The 15398-nt window shown below is 43.9% G+C and overlaps 1 protein-coding gene across 1 annotated transcript; it reads left to right on the top strand.

Moving 5' to 3' along the window:
• Window positions 1-9775: 9775 nt before the first annotated feature.
• On the top strand, window positions 9776-10102 carry LOC136491678 (uncharacterized). Its single transcript, XM_066487945.1, has one exon. It carries the CDS (start codon window positions 9776-9778, stop codon window positions 10100-10102), a length of 327 nt encoding a protein of 108 aa, XP_066344042.1.
• The last annotated feature ends 5296 nt before the right edge of the window (window positions 10103-15398 follow it).

Below are 15398 nucleotides of genomic sequence, written 5' to 3'. Positions count from 1 at the left end.
GTCTAGGGTCTTGTGAAGTACATGGCAGATGATGTTGGCAAGCTTTCATTAAAAATTCTTTGACCCTGCTACAAGATATATTCAAAATCTTCCAGTAGGCTCGGGGACTATGTGTGTACACATCATCTCACGATGACTATATTTATTTCTACACTGGTTTCCAGTGACATTGGGCGTATTTTTTGACTTAATCTTCTACAAACTGACTAAGTTCCTCCGCACTGACTAAGTCAAGGATGCTAAGCATCTAACTTCGATGCCTAGAACTTAAGTGGGCACACTTCATCCTAGATGGAGACATCAAAATTTTTTATCATGAGCCCCTTACATCCTTCTAGTAAACCTTAGCTTCAAGTAAGTCTAGGCTTGCTCATAGTTGAACTGCTCGGACGCCGTTCCCATGGCTTGGACAACAAATCAAATGACAATTCAACTGCTTGGACTCATGTTCAACTGCTCGGATACTCGCTTCAATAGCTCGTCTCCCAGTTAAACTGGTCGGACACCTGTTCCTAATGATCAGCAGCAAGTTGGACAACTCGGACAAGCTCAAGATGGTGTTGCTCAGCAGATACAAGGTGCTCGGAGACTAGCTGTGGGGGTATGACCCCTGGTACCCATAGGACAAGACATGGGCCACACCATCAGAGGTGGCCTAGCCCACAAAATCATGGCATACGACGCACGGCACTGGTCGGCATGCACCGCAAGGCTACAATAAGATATTGTAATACCAAATAGGATATTTTCCTTGTAACCCTACCCCTCTAGAGTAAATAAGGTGGGGCAAGGGTTCCTTAGATGGCAGATCTGATCATACATGATACAACCCACCAAAAGACATAGGACGTAAGGTATTACGCCAAGTCGGTGGCCTAAACTTGTCTAATCACTGTCTTTTGTGTTCTGTGTCACCATCCGGTTCCCTCACACATACCTCCACCGATTCATCTACTACTGTGGGCATACTCCTCGATAGATGACTGGATGTATTTCATCGATAGTGGTGAGCCAAGTAGGGGGTGTGCGTGCTAAATTCATGGTGTGCCAGATGGTTACCTTTCCAAGCTCCATGGCCTTTCCCAAGCCAGGCCAGATCTTCACGGTTGGATCCATGACCTGGGTCATCGACCCCAATGACAATAGGGAGATCATGGAGGTGGTGTAGGATCACCCTATGCCTATCGCGCCAACACCTACAATGACATCTCTGATCTAGGCGCCCCACCGCTGGGTTAGGAGATCCATCGATAATGATGATCTGATTACATCCATCGATCGGGTCATAGACCGCTTAGCGGAATGTCAGCTCCTCATGGATTCGGTCTTAGATCAATCTAGAGCGAGCGACGAATTTCCCGTACTCCAAGATCACCATGCCACTGCAATCGAGCGACCTGCTCGGCCACTTCATTCAAGGTAGCCATATTCCAATTTGGTGATCATGGCTACTCTAGAGGGGTGCACGGCATGGTGCCGACCACTTCCTACTACCAGCCTACGTTTGGTCGACTATGAGGCTACAATGGAGGACCCGTCGAAGCCCTATACCTTTGGGCCAGAGGGTATGGGATCTGTGTACCATAATGCCATCCACCACCTCTTTGTTGACCACATCACCGACCTCTACATGATCGACCCGAGTTACTATGGTCAACCCACGCCCGTGGTCAACATGGTGGCTATTTGCTAACTTTTGGATGAACCCTTTCTTCCAATCAAATCTCTCCATAACGTTCTGAACGAGAGCCCTGGCGATTATTCTGAGGGCTCAACCAAGACCATATCAAGCTACCCCACTTTCTCTCTAGGGTTTAGGGGCATGATTTTCCACATCAGCCACGACAGCACCACCAAGGATGGCAAAACTGCTAAAGAGCGCGAAGCTCGTCTAGTGAAGAACACTGATCGCCAATGTCGCTGAGATGCAGAAGCAGCCCAAGGGGCCAACGAGGATGGTCGCAGCCTACCCCACCATCAACGTAATTTGGAGGAGGCATTTGACATGGTGGGTGACCAGCCAGTCTACTAGACTCCAAGCGCCAATCTAGCCGTCGCTTTCAATGAGCTCGACAACTCCCTCACACTCTAGAGATCGAGAAGATTCGAGCACATATCATAGCAGCACAAGTCCAAGTCAATGAGTTTCAGAATGATTCCCCATCTTATTCCACTACATCAGCTCATAGCCGCCACTCCGGCCATGATGGAGGAGGCTAGCGTCACGGCGCTAAGGGTCCCTGACCTTAGGCTGGAGGTCCCTACCTCTATAGAGGATCAAGAGGCAACTATGAAGCTCATTCACGCCATGACGGCCACCCACCATGCCCCCAGGGAGGTCAGGGCGGCAACCACAACTAGGAGGTTAATCAACCCCTCCCTCGTGACCTTCATGAACACATCAACGCCGGCGTAGATGTTCGCGGCCACAACTAGGAGGTCTGCACGCTATAAAGCAGAGATGGAGCATCACCGGCAATTCGATGCTGAACATGAGGGATGTAACACCCTAGGTGTTAGGCTTGCATAATTTGACTTGCATTGCATGAGCATAAGCATCAAGCATTCATATATAAGCTTTTACAGGTGAAACATATGATTGAAACATATGAAACATGCTTTGTTATTTTATGTTTCCTTATATGTATGCATGTGATCATGTGTGAATAGTGTTAGTGGTTGATGTTAGTCACTAAAACACCTTAGCTACACTTAGGTTGACTAATGGAACATTGTTCATGTAGATCACTTTGTCTGCTTAAGCACCTAAGTGATGATATGCATGTTGACCTAGGAAGTAAAATATGTAACCAATGTATAAAATGCTTGTGTGACCTTAGGAATACATTAAACATGTTTAGAATGTCACTATGAACAACTTTGGTATTCATGACTAAGGCTAGTTTGGTCTCTAAGACATAGATGTAGTGTGAGTCATCATTTGAAAGTGTTATGTTTAACCTAGGTTGAACTATGTCATAGAGACTTTGCATGGATGTGGTCACTAAAGCAAAGTTGTAGTATTTGAGTAGAGAAACAACTTTTGTTTTTGGGTCATAGGCTAGTTCAGCTCCTAACATGCTTGAATTTAGCTCACAAGAATCAAGGTTTCACTATTTTTAGCACTTAGAAATTTTGCTAAGTCTTTTTGGAGTTTACAGTGTGACGTGCTCGACTTTATGTCGATGTATCTCTCTAACCATTGAGAATTAGGCTTTGATTTCTAAACAAGTTTAGTAGCTGGTACATAGCTCTACAGATCTTGTTTTAACATTTTGCACTAATTCGCCACCATTTAGGATCTAGGAGGGTTTGAAATCGCGTCGTCAGGCCAGATTTCAGACGCGGATGAACGCCGCGTTGCGCGCCAGGTGGCCGACCGGGTGCAGGTCTTGGCTACCGCATGGCCTCCGCTAGCCGACGCTGGGCCCTCGCTGCGGTGCGCTAGCGCCCATTAACTACAAAGCCACGTGCCCTCTCTCGCACTCACGCACCCACTTTCTCCCTCTCCACTCCGTTCTCCTATGCTCGCCACGAAACTACCGAGCGCCGCCGAGCACCCGCACCACTTTGCTGTCGCCTAGCGCCCGCTCCACCACACCATTGCTACCTCCATCTCGTAGACAGTTGTGCCGCATTCCCCTCTACATCCTTGATGTGGTTGAAGCGCCGGACGAGCTACGGTGAGGGCGAAATCGCCATTCCTGTCCTCGCCGGAGAGCTCGGCTCCCATGGCCGCCTCCACAATGAGTTTGCCGCTGCTTGGCTCGCATGCGCATTGCTTTTGATTCTTAGCGTTATAGCTTGGTAAGGGTGTAGACTAGCTAGTGGCATGACATTACCGTATTTGGATGTCTCACTAGCACGGAACACGACGCACAGCGATGCCGTGCTCTCACCGCTGCACCACCACGCACGTGGATGAGACTCGTCAGAGCATCCCGCCTAGTCTAGGTCTCCTCATTAGATCCACATCATCACCATGGAGCTTGTGCACTCCTCGCCATGGCCCATAATGGCCAGCATACTGCAGTGCCGCACCGCCGTGCCACCATGGCCGGTGACGAGGTGGCTCCTGTGCGTCCGCACCTCCACAACCTAGGTCAATCGATGTGGCTTTGTGAGTAGGTCATGCTGGTGTAGTCGGTTTCGCCGGAGTGCTCACCGTCATTGAGATAGCGCCGGTCAAACTGTCGTGCTATGTTTCGGTTTGCTGACACGCGGGTCCGCTGACCCGTGTGTCCCCTCTGTCAGTGAGAACAATTTAGGGTTTTTGCTAATTCTTTTACAGATTTCTATACTAAGTTTAAAAAATCATAAGTTGAGTTGTAGAGGTCCATTTTTGGTGAACCAAATATTGTTGTGTTCCTTAGGAAGTGTAGTATTTTATAAAAATAGGAGATGTACAGTTTCTAGTATTTTATTGGTGATTAAAATGTATTTAGATAAATACTTTTTGAATGTTTACAATCTTGTAAATTATATATCTAGAGCTAGAAATGTGATAAAATTGTGATTCTAATTTTATTAGTCTTGTGTTGACATGTTATAGCTAGGAAAAATATGAAACTTGCAGTAAACTTGATTGAAATATGATCTTTCTATTTATCTATTAATAAATGGCATTTTTTGAGGAAAATTATAGGGATAAAAATATGTAACATATTGATATGCAAATTTTTGTACAGTAGTATGGTACTAGTATGAAGCTAGGAAAAATATATAATCTGTTGTTTGACACTTTTCTATAGGGTTTACTATTTTTAGTAAAATAGGCCTTGCTAGCTTGTCATTTTTGTAGAGGATGTTATACATGCGCAAATGGTATGACATTTTCACAGTAGTCTATTGTGAGCACTAGGAAGCTACTGTAATTTTATGAGAATTTATTGTGCACATCTAGTGTATGTTTGTTATTTCCCCTAATTATTTAATTAAATTAATAAAGGCATCTAAGTAATTAAATTGTGATTGACCATGATGTTTTCTGTGGTGCTTGTAATGCATATGAACTGTGGATGTCAATAGTAAGGCTTAGAAGCAATTGGTTGTATGCAACTAATTAATTGTTGCTTTGTAATTGAAATAGACGGTTGCATGTATAGTTTTGGTTGAGTGGATGATTTCATATTGATAGTGGTCTTTTCTATAAAACTTGTTAATAACAAAGTTGTAGATAACTTACTAATGTACCTTGTGTTAAATTTTCATGGTCATAGGCCTTAGGGTTTAAGAGTTTTGGCTGTTAGAAGTTTGCTGCCCTAATTGCTTGTTCTCTGAATAGATTTGCTTGATTGAATTGTTTGACCTAGATAACTATTGAATCACATCAAGAGTATTAAAAGAAGGTTGTAGAAAATTTCATAAGCTTTCCAGAATATCCCCTACCATATGATTTCGATGTATATAACTCTAGTTATGGTTAAAATAAGTAGCTACTATTTTATATTTCGGTAAATAACTTGCAGAAGTATTTGCTTAAGTAATAGAGAAGAGATATGCACCTACTCAGTATAATAGGATGCACTTGTTATTACTTTAATACCATGCTATGGAAAATGCTTGTGAGAATACATTCATCACATTTTATCGTATTATACGTGTCATCATACATGCATTCGCAATATCTTATTCCATGATCATGCATATAGGATCGACCGAGGAAATAACGTTGCTGGAATTCAACGAAGAAGAGGAAGGGGATCATCAGGAGAGTCCTCAAGCCGCAACTCCCAAAGAAGAGGAGCAGAATCTAGAAGAGCTCCCTAAGTGCCCAGATCACCGCCCCACCTCTTTTCTCAAAGGCAAGCCCCGGAGCATTCTAAGTCTCCTAGTGTTTTAAAAAATACTACTTGAGTCCTTTATGATTGATGCATTAGGTTATAAGAGTTGACTAGAAACACTTGATGCATGGAACTACATTGTCTAGATATATATACCTTTAACCTTGTGTAGGTCTAGGATCGAATATATGCTTAGCCATGCTTAGACCAGTAGAAGTCGGGTGATTTCCTGTCACCTGCAAGATATAGGTGGATACTGAAGCACGGTTGGCTATATTTGCAAACGTGGAAAAAGAACCATGGGGTAATGTAAATGGGGGGCCAGGTAGAGTCTATGTGTAGGTTGACTCATGTGATTCTGTCTATACTGATTAAGGACCGCACCGTTGTTGGACCTTTTGACAAGATTGAACACATGCCTATCACTTAGTTGGCCGGATAACTCGTTCCGACCACGAAGCCGAGTAGCTCAACTCAAGCCAGGCCCCGCTCTATCAAAGTGCACACTTTAGATGGTAGTAAGGATGTAGGGGGAGCCAGACGTGAGTCCAAGGGCAGGGTAGTCCTGATCGTCCTGGCAACTGGTTGTCCTTGATTGTGCGGCGCTGAGTGAAACCGTGAAATGTGTACTTAGTTGTACCAAAGGTGACCTAAGACTACCTTGGCGCAAGTATGTCTAGGTTTGTATTAGGAATAAATTCCTAGCTGGTTGAAATCGATTCGAATCGTCGTCTCTCTCGGATAGTGAGAAACTTGGCTAGCTCCAACCTCGTAGTAATTGTATTATGGAATGTGATGGTTTGGATAAACATGGAATTACTACACCAGCTATGGTTACTATTGTATGCTCTCAAATTATATACCACATATTTGGCATAGGATAGTTGCTAATCTAGAGATGAATAGCTATAATTAACTTGATGACCAAAGTATAATTGTATAATTAAGTTAATCGCTTTTTATGCAAAATGTTGTCAAGCTACCTCCACTTATAAAGCCTTGCATAATCCTTGGAGTTAATTTATTTCTGGTTTATGATGGGTAAGTCTAGCTGAGTACCTTCTTGTACTCAGGGTTTTATTCCCATTGTTATAGATGGTACCGTCTATCATGGCTATTGCAAGAATTGCTTCTATCCCACCGTGGATGAGGAGTGAGCCTTGGGCAGGCATCTTTAATAATCCTTCTATATGCTTTTGTGGATGGTGATCATGTGTTGGCACTGTATTTGAACTATGTTGGCAAATGCTACTTTCAAACTTTAATTTGCTTCTGCTACTATTTATCAAACTTGGTTTGTAATAACTGTACTTCATACTCTGATGAATGGATTGTATTTGTGAACTTTATGTAATATGTGACATGTATGTTGAATCATGTACGATCTTAGTTGTATGTGGATCATTTATCGAGACCCATCGTGGTACTCGATAGACTACCAGGTTTATATGGGCTCAAGAAAGACAGTGCGACCGCTTGCAGGCTGCCTTTGTACTTGTGCTCTTATAAATTGGTCGGTTCCGTGACAAGGGATTCATTGTTCGTCAAGCGCCACTTCCTGCCAGCGCATTAGGACTTCAACCCTTCATGGAAAGGCTCTAAGCCACCCAGTGGCCTATGGGTTTCAAGTTTCTTGGTGTTAACACCTATGATGGAAAGGCCAACCCCGCTCAGTGGCTAACTCTATACGAAATCGCCCTAAGAGCCGCAGGCGGAGATGAAGTTGTCATGGCAAACTATCTACCTATCATGCTTAACTAGTCTGCGAACAACTGGCTCCTCATCCTACAGGAGAATTCCATCCAATCTTGGGATGACCTCAGGAAAGTCTTCACCGACAATTACATGGCTACGTGCGAGCAGCCCAGCACCAAGTATGACCTAGAGAAGCTTCATCAATCCTCTAAGGAGTCCCTGCATGACTCCATCAGGCGCTTCTTGGAGACAAGAAATTTTGTTCCCAACATCGCTGATGCTGAGGCCATCGCCGCTTTCACCAAAGGGCTCCGGCATGAGCAACTCCATGGCAAGCAATACCGTAAGAGGCCCACAACTAGCGGCGAACTGATACAAATGGCAAACGGATATGCCAATGCTGAAGAAGCTGAACGGGATGCCCGCTCCGCTCACCACCAACGCCACAACTGTGATCGTCGTGAAGATTGGCACTACGACAACCATGACCGCCACCGTGATGACCAAGACCGCCACGATGATTGCGACCGCCACCAAGATGATCGCGTGCCCTAGCATGTCGACCACCGAGATAGCTCACAAGGCAGACAAGGCCACTATCACTGACCTGATTACTCCATCAACACCGTTAATGCCCATGCCAAGTGCACCTACGATGTTGATTTCAGCAAGCTCCTAGATGGCCCATGCCCTATCCACAAGGATGCCAAGCACACCATGTAGAGTGCAGAGGCCTAAAGACAATGCTTGGTTGTGAATCATCAAAGAAGCCATGGCATGAAGATGATGAGACCGAAGATGGTCAAGGCAGAGAACGAGGCAAGAACAAGGGCCCAACCTACTAGGACCCCACCAAGACTATCGCCATCATCTTTGGTGGGAAAGCTATCTCTAAAGACAAGCAGGAGCAGAAGCTTGTAGCCTGACGTGTCATGTTGGTCGCTACATATGATGGCCCCGTCGTTGATCCCAAGTACCTCGACTGGTCGGAGCACCCGATCACCTTCTCTAAGGCCGACCAATGGTCTGATATCCCATACCTAGGGCATTTCCCACTCATCCTGGATCCCATCATTAAGGACATGCACTTCCAGAAGGTCCTCATCAACGAAGGGAGCACCCTCAACATCCTGTTCGCTGGGTCCCTAAAGGAGCTAGGGATCAAGAAAGAAGACCTTAGCCCCATGGACTCTCCATTCTGGTGGATCGTTCCCAGAAAAAATGAGGCCATTAGGGTAGAAATAACCTGACTCTTAGCTATCGGTTTTATCAAAGAGGTGTATCATCTAGAGTTGTTAGCCAACTCGGTTCTTGTAAAAAAAAGAATAAAGAATGGAGAATGTGCGTTGATTATACCAATCTCAACAGACACTACCCTAAAGACCCCTTTAGCTTACGTTGATCTCCAGCGCTACCTCAAGGACTAGATCGGGAAGAATGTAGAGACTTACATCGATGACGTGGTCTACGAGTGCCAACACCCTCATCGCTGACCTCACCAAAGTTTTCAAAGTCCTAAAAGTGTATCGATGGAAGCTAAATCCCACTAAGTGCATTTTTGGCGTTCCATCCGGTATCCTGCTAGGCAACATTGTCAGTCACCGCAGCATCAAAGCCAATCTAGAGAAGATAGCGACAGTGACCAACATGAAGCCACCGACCTGTGTCAAGGATGTCTAGAAGCTAACGGGGTGTATGGCGGCTTTAAGACGTTTCATATCTCGTCTAGGCAAAAAGGGACTCCCCTTCTTCAAGCTACTCAAGGCTCAAGAGAAATTTGTCTGGTCGAAGGACGCTGACAAGGCATTCACTGAGCTCAAGCGATTCTTCACCACACCTCCGATCATGACCACCCCCAAAAGGATGAAACCCTGGTAATCTATATCGTAGCGACCAATCGAGTAGTTAGCACCACCATTGTTGTTGAACAAGAAGAGGTCGGACACGCATACAAAGTCCAGTGCCTAGTCCACCTCATCAACGAGGTCCTAAACGAGTCTAAGACTTGCTACCCCTAGGTCTAGAAGTTGTTGTACGCCATCCTGATCACATCCAAGAAGCTCCATCACTACTTTGATGCCTACCACATAGTGGTTGTCACTGAGTACCCACTCGGCAACATCCTCTACAACAAGGAAGCCAGCGGCCACATCATTAAATGGGCGGTTGAGCTCAATACCTATACCATTGACTTTAGGTCTCGCCACACGATCAAGTCATAGGAGCTAGCTGACTTCATCGCTGAGTGGACGGCTATGTAGACTCCAATCCTGGTCGACCACCTCGAGCACTAGACCATGTACTTCGATGGGTCCCTCAACCTCGATGGTGCTAGGGCAGGTGTATATTTCATCTTGCCATCAAGGGATAAGCTTTGCTATGTCCTTTGCCTACACTTCCGAGCATCCAATAATACCACGGAATATGAGGCAGCACTTCATGGTCTTCGTATAGCTATCGAGCTCGGTGTTAAATGCCTCCAGTTGTATGGTGACTCCGCACTCATGATCAATCAGCTCAACAAGGATTGGAATTACACCAATGAGAAGATGGACGCTTACTGCGCCGCGATAAGAAAGTTAGAAGACAAGTTCTACGGCATCAAGTACCACGATGTGGTCTAGGCTAACAACCAAGCAGCCGATGAGCTGTCAAAGTTAGGGTCCACCTGGTCTGAAATTCTAGCTGGATTGTTCATCCAGGACCTAGTGACGCCATCCATCAAACATGGGCAAGAAGGCATTGAAGAAAAGACACCTACTGAGCCGTTAGTCGCATCAATCCCTGGCACAAGTAGCAATTGGAGGGAACCTTTCATCAAATACCTCACCACTGCAGACGTCTCAGTTGACAACGCAAAGAGAGAACACCTCACTCGCTATAGCAAGCATTATGTCCTAGTTGAAGGAAAGTTATATCGCAAGAACGCCAAGGGAGAGATACTCTAGAAGTGCATTTTCGTAGAAGAGGGTGAGAAGATACTCAAGGAGATCCACGCTGGCACTTGTGGCAATCACGCAACCTCTAGAACACTGGTTGGCAAAGGCTTTCAAGCTGGTTTCTATTGTCCTTCAGCAGGTGCCGATGCTGAGGCATTCGTTCGCTAGTGTGAGAATTGTTAGTTTTTTGCTAAGCAAATCAACGTTCTAGCCTAGACCTTGTAAACGATTCACACGTCTTGGCCCTTTGCATGCTGGGGACTGGATATGATCGGGCCCTTTAAGCCTATGCTGGGAGGTTTCTGCTGGGTCTATGTCTGCATTGACAAATTCTCCAAGTGGATAGAATACAAACCCTTGGTCCAAGCTACAGCGAATAAGGCAGCCAAGCTGCTTGACAATATCATTCACCGGTTTGGCCTGCCGAATAGCATCATCACCGACTTGGGGTCCACGTTCACTGGTGTTGATTTCTAGGACTTCTGTGATGAAAGGTGCATCTCTGTTAAGTATGTCTCAGTCATGCACCCTAGGGCTAATGGCCAAGTTTGGCATGCTAATGGCATGATTCTTAATGCATTGAAGACGAGGCTCTACACGAATGAGCAGAAGCACCCCAGCAAGTGGCTCAAGGAATTGTTAGCTATGGTCTAGGGACTAAGGACCCAGCCTAGTAGCAACACTAGCGTCTCCCCATACTTCATTGTTTTTGGCTCCGAGGCCATTTTACCAGCCGACATCGCTTTTCGAGCACCCAGAGTGGAGAACTACAATGAACAAAACTCCAACCAAGCCTGGCTCATTGAGTTGGATAGCCTAGAGGAGGAGCACCTAGTTTCGTGTGTTCGAACAGTGAAGTACCATGACAGCATGTGAAGATACTACAACCGCAACATCAACGATCGATTCTTCATGGTCGGAGACCTAGTGCTCCGCAAGAAGTAGAAGACCGACGGGATGCCCAAGCTATCTTCACCCTGGGAGGGCCCCTTCATTGTTAAGGTGGTCACCCGACCAGGTTCCTATAGGCTATGCAACATGGATGAAAGAGATGACCCAAATTCTTGGCACATCGATCTTCTTAGGTGTTTCTACCCTTGAAGGGTCTCCTTTCAAAGATTTGTACCATTCATATTTGAGTATTCAATAAAGTTTTTGTTCTAATGTTTCTCCATATTGTTATCTTCGGGCTTTTTCTAAGCGATTCTGTTTCTACATACAACATCTTAAAGATGACATGCCAACTATGCCTAAGGCAAATGCCCAAACAGATACATTGCTGCTCGAACACCTCTAGAGACAACCCTGTCTTCGACTTCCCCCTGCATGTACATGATTGTCTACCCTCTATGTCATGGGTGGTCGGTAGCGGTTCCTTAGCAACACCATGTTCTTCCCACATGCACACAGCCCCTATGCCCAGCGTTATGGTTAACAGGCTAGCTAGGGCTAGGGACTCAGCTATACACTTCTGATCGGATGCTTTATATCAAATATAAACACAAACATAAGATAACAACAAGTGTTCAACAAAAGTTGCTAAGCACTTTCATATAATGATTCAACATGAGTTTTTCCTAATCTACGGAGCACTACTCCCCCCTTCACCGAACGACTCAACATCTTCGGCCAACCTCTTCACCGGCTCTTCCACGTCGTCTTCTAGCCTAGCAATCTTCTCCACGTCCGTGCCCTGCACATACCCGATCGCCACACATTGAAGATCCAGCGAAGGGTAGTGTGACTGTAGCTGCACGAGTGTGTGGACGACGGCTCCATGGGTGGCAATGTGTGCGAACTCCTTGAAGTCCACCCATGCTATACGGCAATGATCCATGACCGACCGATATGGCCCGTCGCTGGGCAGTCATGCCCCCTCAGGTTGCTCAAGATCGACGCAGTCTAGCATGGGCTGGATTCCCATGATCATCGTCTCTAGCTTGTGATCATAGGCTTTCACTTGCTCCACGAGCACCTAGAATTGCGCCTGAGCCTAGTGTCGATACTTTGCAAACAAGATAGCCATATGCTAAGCATGCGCTTAACGCCGCACAAGTCAAAATAGCATGAAAAACACTCATGTCGAAGATCTTTAGTGACTTTCTGTTGTCGTAAAAATGTGGCAATGCGCCTAACACACAGCAAGATCTTGCTTGGCTTCATAATAGGACCAGTTGGTCCTAAAAATCCCAAAAGGCGTGCTAGTCAATTTGACCTGCAATTGATAAGGAGAGGAAGTTTTATCAGTAGTTTAGGGTGGAACATGCCAGTTTTTGCCCAGACAGTTCCAAGTGTGCTGCTTCGAGAGTAGCCAAACAGGAGAATCGACTAAATAGCCGATACGAGGAGAAATCGACTGTTAAGGACTGTGATGTTCATGGGTCATGATTGATTTATGATAACAAGTACAATGCACCCAGATATAAGTAACATCATCGGCTAGATGGATATAACTAATATAAAGCATTGAGCCGATAAGTTTAATGAGGAAAGATATAACATGCGAAAAAAATCGACTATCTACTATAAACAAATCTACAAATGCTCTGAATCTAATCTGTTACCATCAACAGTGAGGTTCGATCGGATTGATACAGCTATGATAATGATAACAAACTAAAAGCAAAGAATCTATAAAACTGTCCATATATTGACAGGTTCATGAAAAAACATGCTATATGTGTGAAGGCATAGGCGAATCGGCTAAAATTGCTGATGCATGCATAGCAAACAAACAAAGTACATATCTCGATCATGAACAAAACCACTAATCGATAATCTCTAATCTAAAGTCTTACTAGTGAGGTTCGACCGGATCCATGCAACTATGGTGGTGTCATTAGATTAGATCTCATTAACTAGTGAGTTCATCCAAAATCAAAAACATGTCTTTGAATGCATACTATGCCTGATTGGAATAGAGGTAAAACAACCGATCTAGTAGAATTAAGCCATCAATTATGGGATTCAATGTGTGACCAGACTAGAAGATGACCAATTATGATGATATGATGTTGATCTATCTCTATCTCAATCAGATGATTTGTTATGATTAATGGAACATTAATTATAACAAGATCGATAACTGGTGAATCAACCAAGAACAGCCAAGAAAATCTTACTAATCTTAGAAGATTCAATAACTGGTGATATTGTATTAAACAACAAGTTATTTAACACAAGATCGATAACTTTGATCTATATTATGGTCCGTAAGAGATCAATCAGCTGATGCAGCCTTACGAATAATGATATAGATCAATAACTAACTTATACTATACTCGTAAAAGATCAATCAGCTGATGCTGCTTTACAAGAATAATATAAGTTGTGATGGTACTCATAGACAAGCCAGAGGTCGATCAATCGATGCAACCCTGCTTGTTGAAGAACTCGTCGAGATCTATAGTACTCCTACTCCTAAGGGTTGGTGTGAAGCCAAAAAAAAGTAATTGTATTGGTTGGTTGTTCGTGTCTTTACAATAACCAGGGTCCAATATTTATACTCGAAACCTAAACATGAATCCTACTCAAATACAACTCATTACAATTCTTGGAACAAAAGAAAACATCCCTAACTTAAAAATAACTTGGACTCTAATCTTTTCCTTTTTGTAGAGTCCGACATATTTTCCCCTGACGCCATTCGTACATAGTCCATTGACATCGTCTACTGACATCATCTATAAAATAGCCAATTCCGACACTGCATCAAAACCAGCCGATATCAATTCACATCTGATCGATTCCTTGATGATACAATCTTAGAAGCTTTGAGTTTCCGCTTTCTTCTTTTTAGATTTTGGTGTAAACACATGCCCCCAATTTTGGGATAAAAATGATTTTATTCCAAAATTTTTATTTACCTGCTCACCGTGTCGCAACCGTTTATTCCGAAATATATGCGCGACTCTTGATTTCTCGGTTCGAATTTTATATAATACCCCAATAGTATCATTTCCAACTCATTCAGCCTATTTGCTTTCCCCTTCTTTCTCGAGCAAGCCCCAACAACCAAAGCCGCTATCGCCAAGGCCTTAACCCTAGCAAATCCTCTGCTCTATCAAGTTGTTATTCAAGTAATCTTCCTCAGATTCAGATCCATCTTGGCTACAATGGTGACCAGAGACCACGTCCCTGAGGTATGCTTTCAAGTTCCCATCTTCCAAATATTAGCTGTTACCCTATATTTCATTTCTTCTCAAATTTATTCTATCTGGTTCCTAGGAAATAAGGAACAAAATTTTGATTCCATCGGCTGTTCCCCTGAAGAGTTGATTATAGTTGAAACAACTGATGTTTCTAACAGACTTCATGTAATAGAAGATGAGCATCTCTCTAATTCTCCTCCTAATGCTACCAAGGTAATATCCACGCAAGAATAGAAAATATACCGTCCATTAGTCGAAGACAACCCTATTAATGTTGACACCTAGGCTGTCAATTCTCCAGTTCAACAAACAATCAATGGTAAGAAAATCATATATTTATTTTATCCTTCCGCAACAGACATGAATTGAAAAATTTTCCTTGATGTTTGCAGATAATAATGTTGAAAGTTCAGAGCCAATTCAACTAGATACCATTGGTGCATCATCAGCTATTCCTTCTCTTCTCTTAAAATAGAGCCTCCTCTAGAAAAGGTATTGTGTTTACTTCACCATTTATCTTGTTATCAACTGATTCGTTCCTCCTAATACAATTTCCTTTGCTCATATATAGACACTTAATTCTCTAGCTCTGAGCTATTCCTTCAACTTTGAAGAATACATAGATGAAGGTGAGATTAGCTCAACAACAACCTCCCTCCAAGAGACTTTTTCAGAAGAGACCAGAAATTAGCTAAGGGACATATTGCTAATGCTTGAGAAGGATATAGCCGATTTGTTCTAGGATGTAGATTCAGTCAGAAGAACTTTCCTAGCCATTAAGGGTAACTTGCCTTTGAATCTTGCTAAAGCTCTGACACCTTTGTCCAACA

The sequence above is a fragment of the Miscanthus floridulus genome, chromosome 11 (assembly GCF_019320115.1).
Source record: "Miscanthus floridulus cultivar M001 chromosome 11, ASM1932011v1, whole genome shotgun sequence".
In the NCBI taxonomy this organism is placed as follows: domain Eukaryota; kingdom Viridiplantae; phylum Streptophyta; class Magnoliopsida; order Poales; family Poaceae; genus Miscanthus; species Miscanthus floridulus.
Note: the sequence above shows the minus strand (reverse complement) of the source record. Positions and strands in the feature narration are given on the sequence as shown.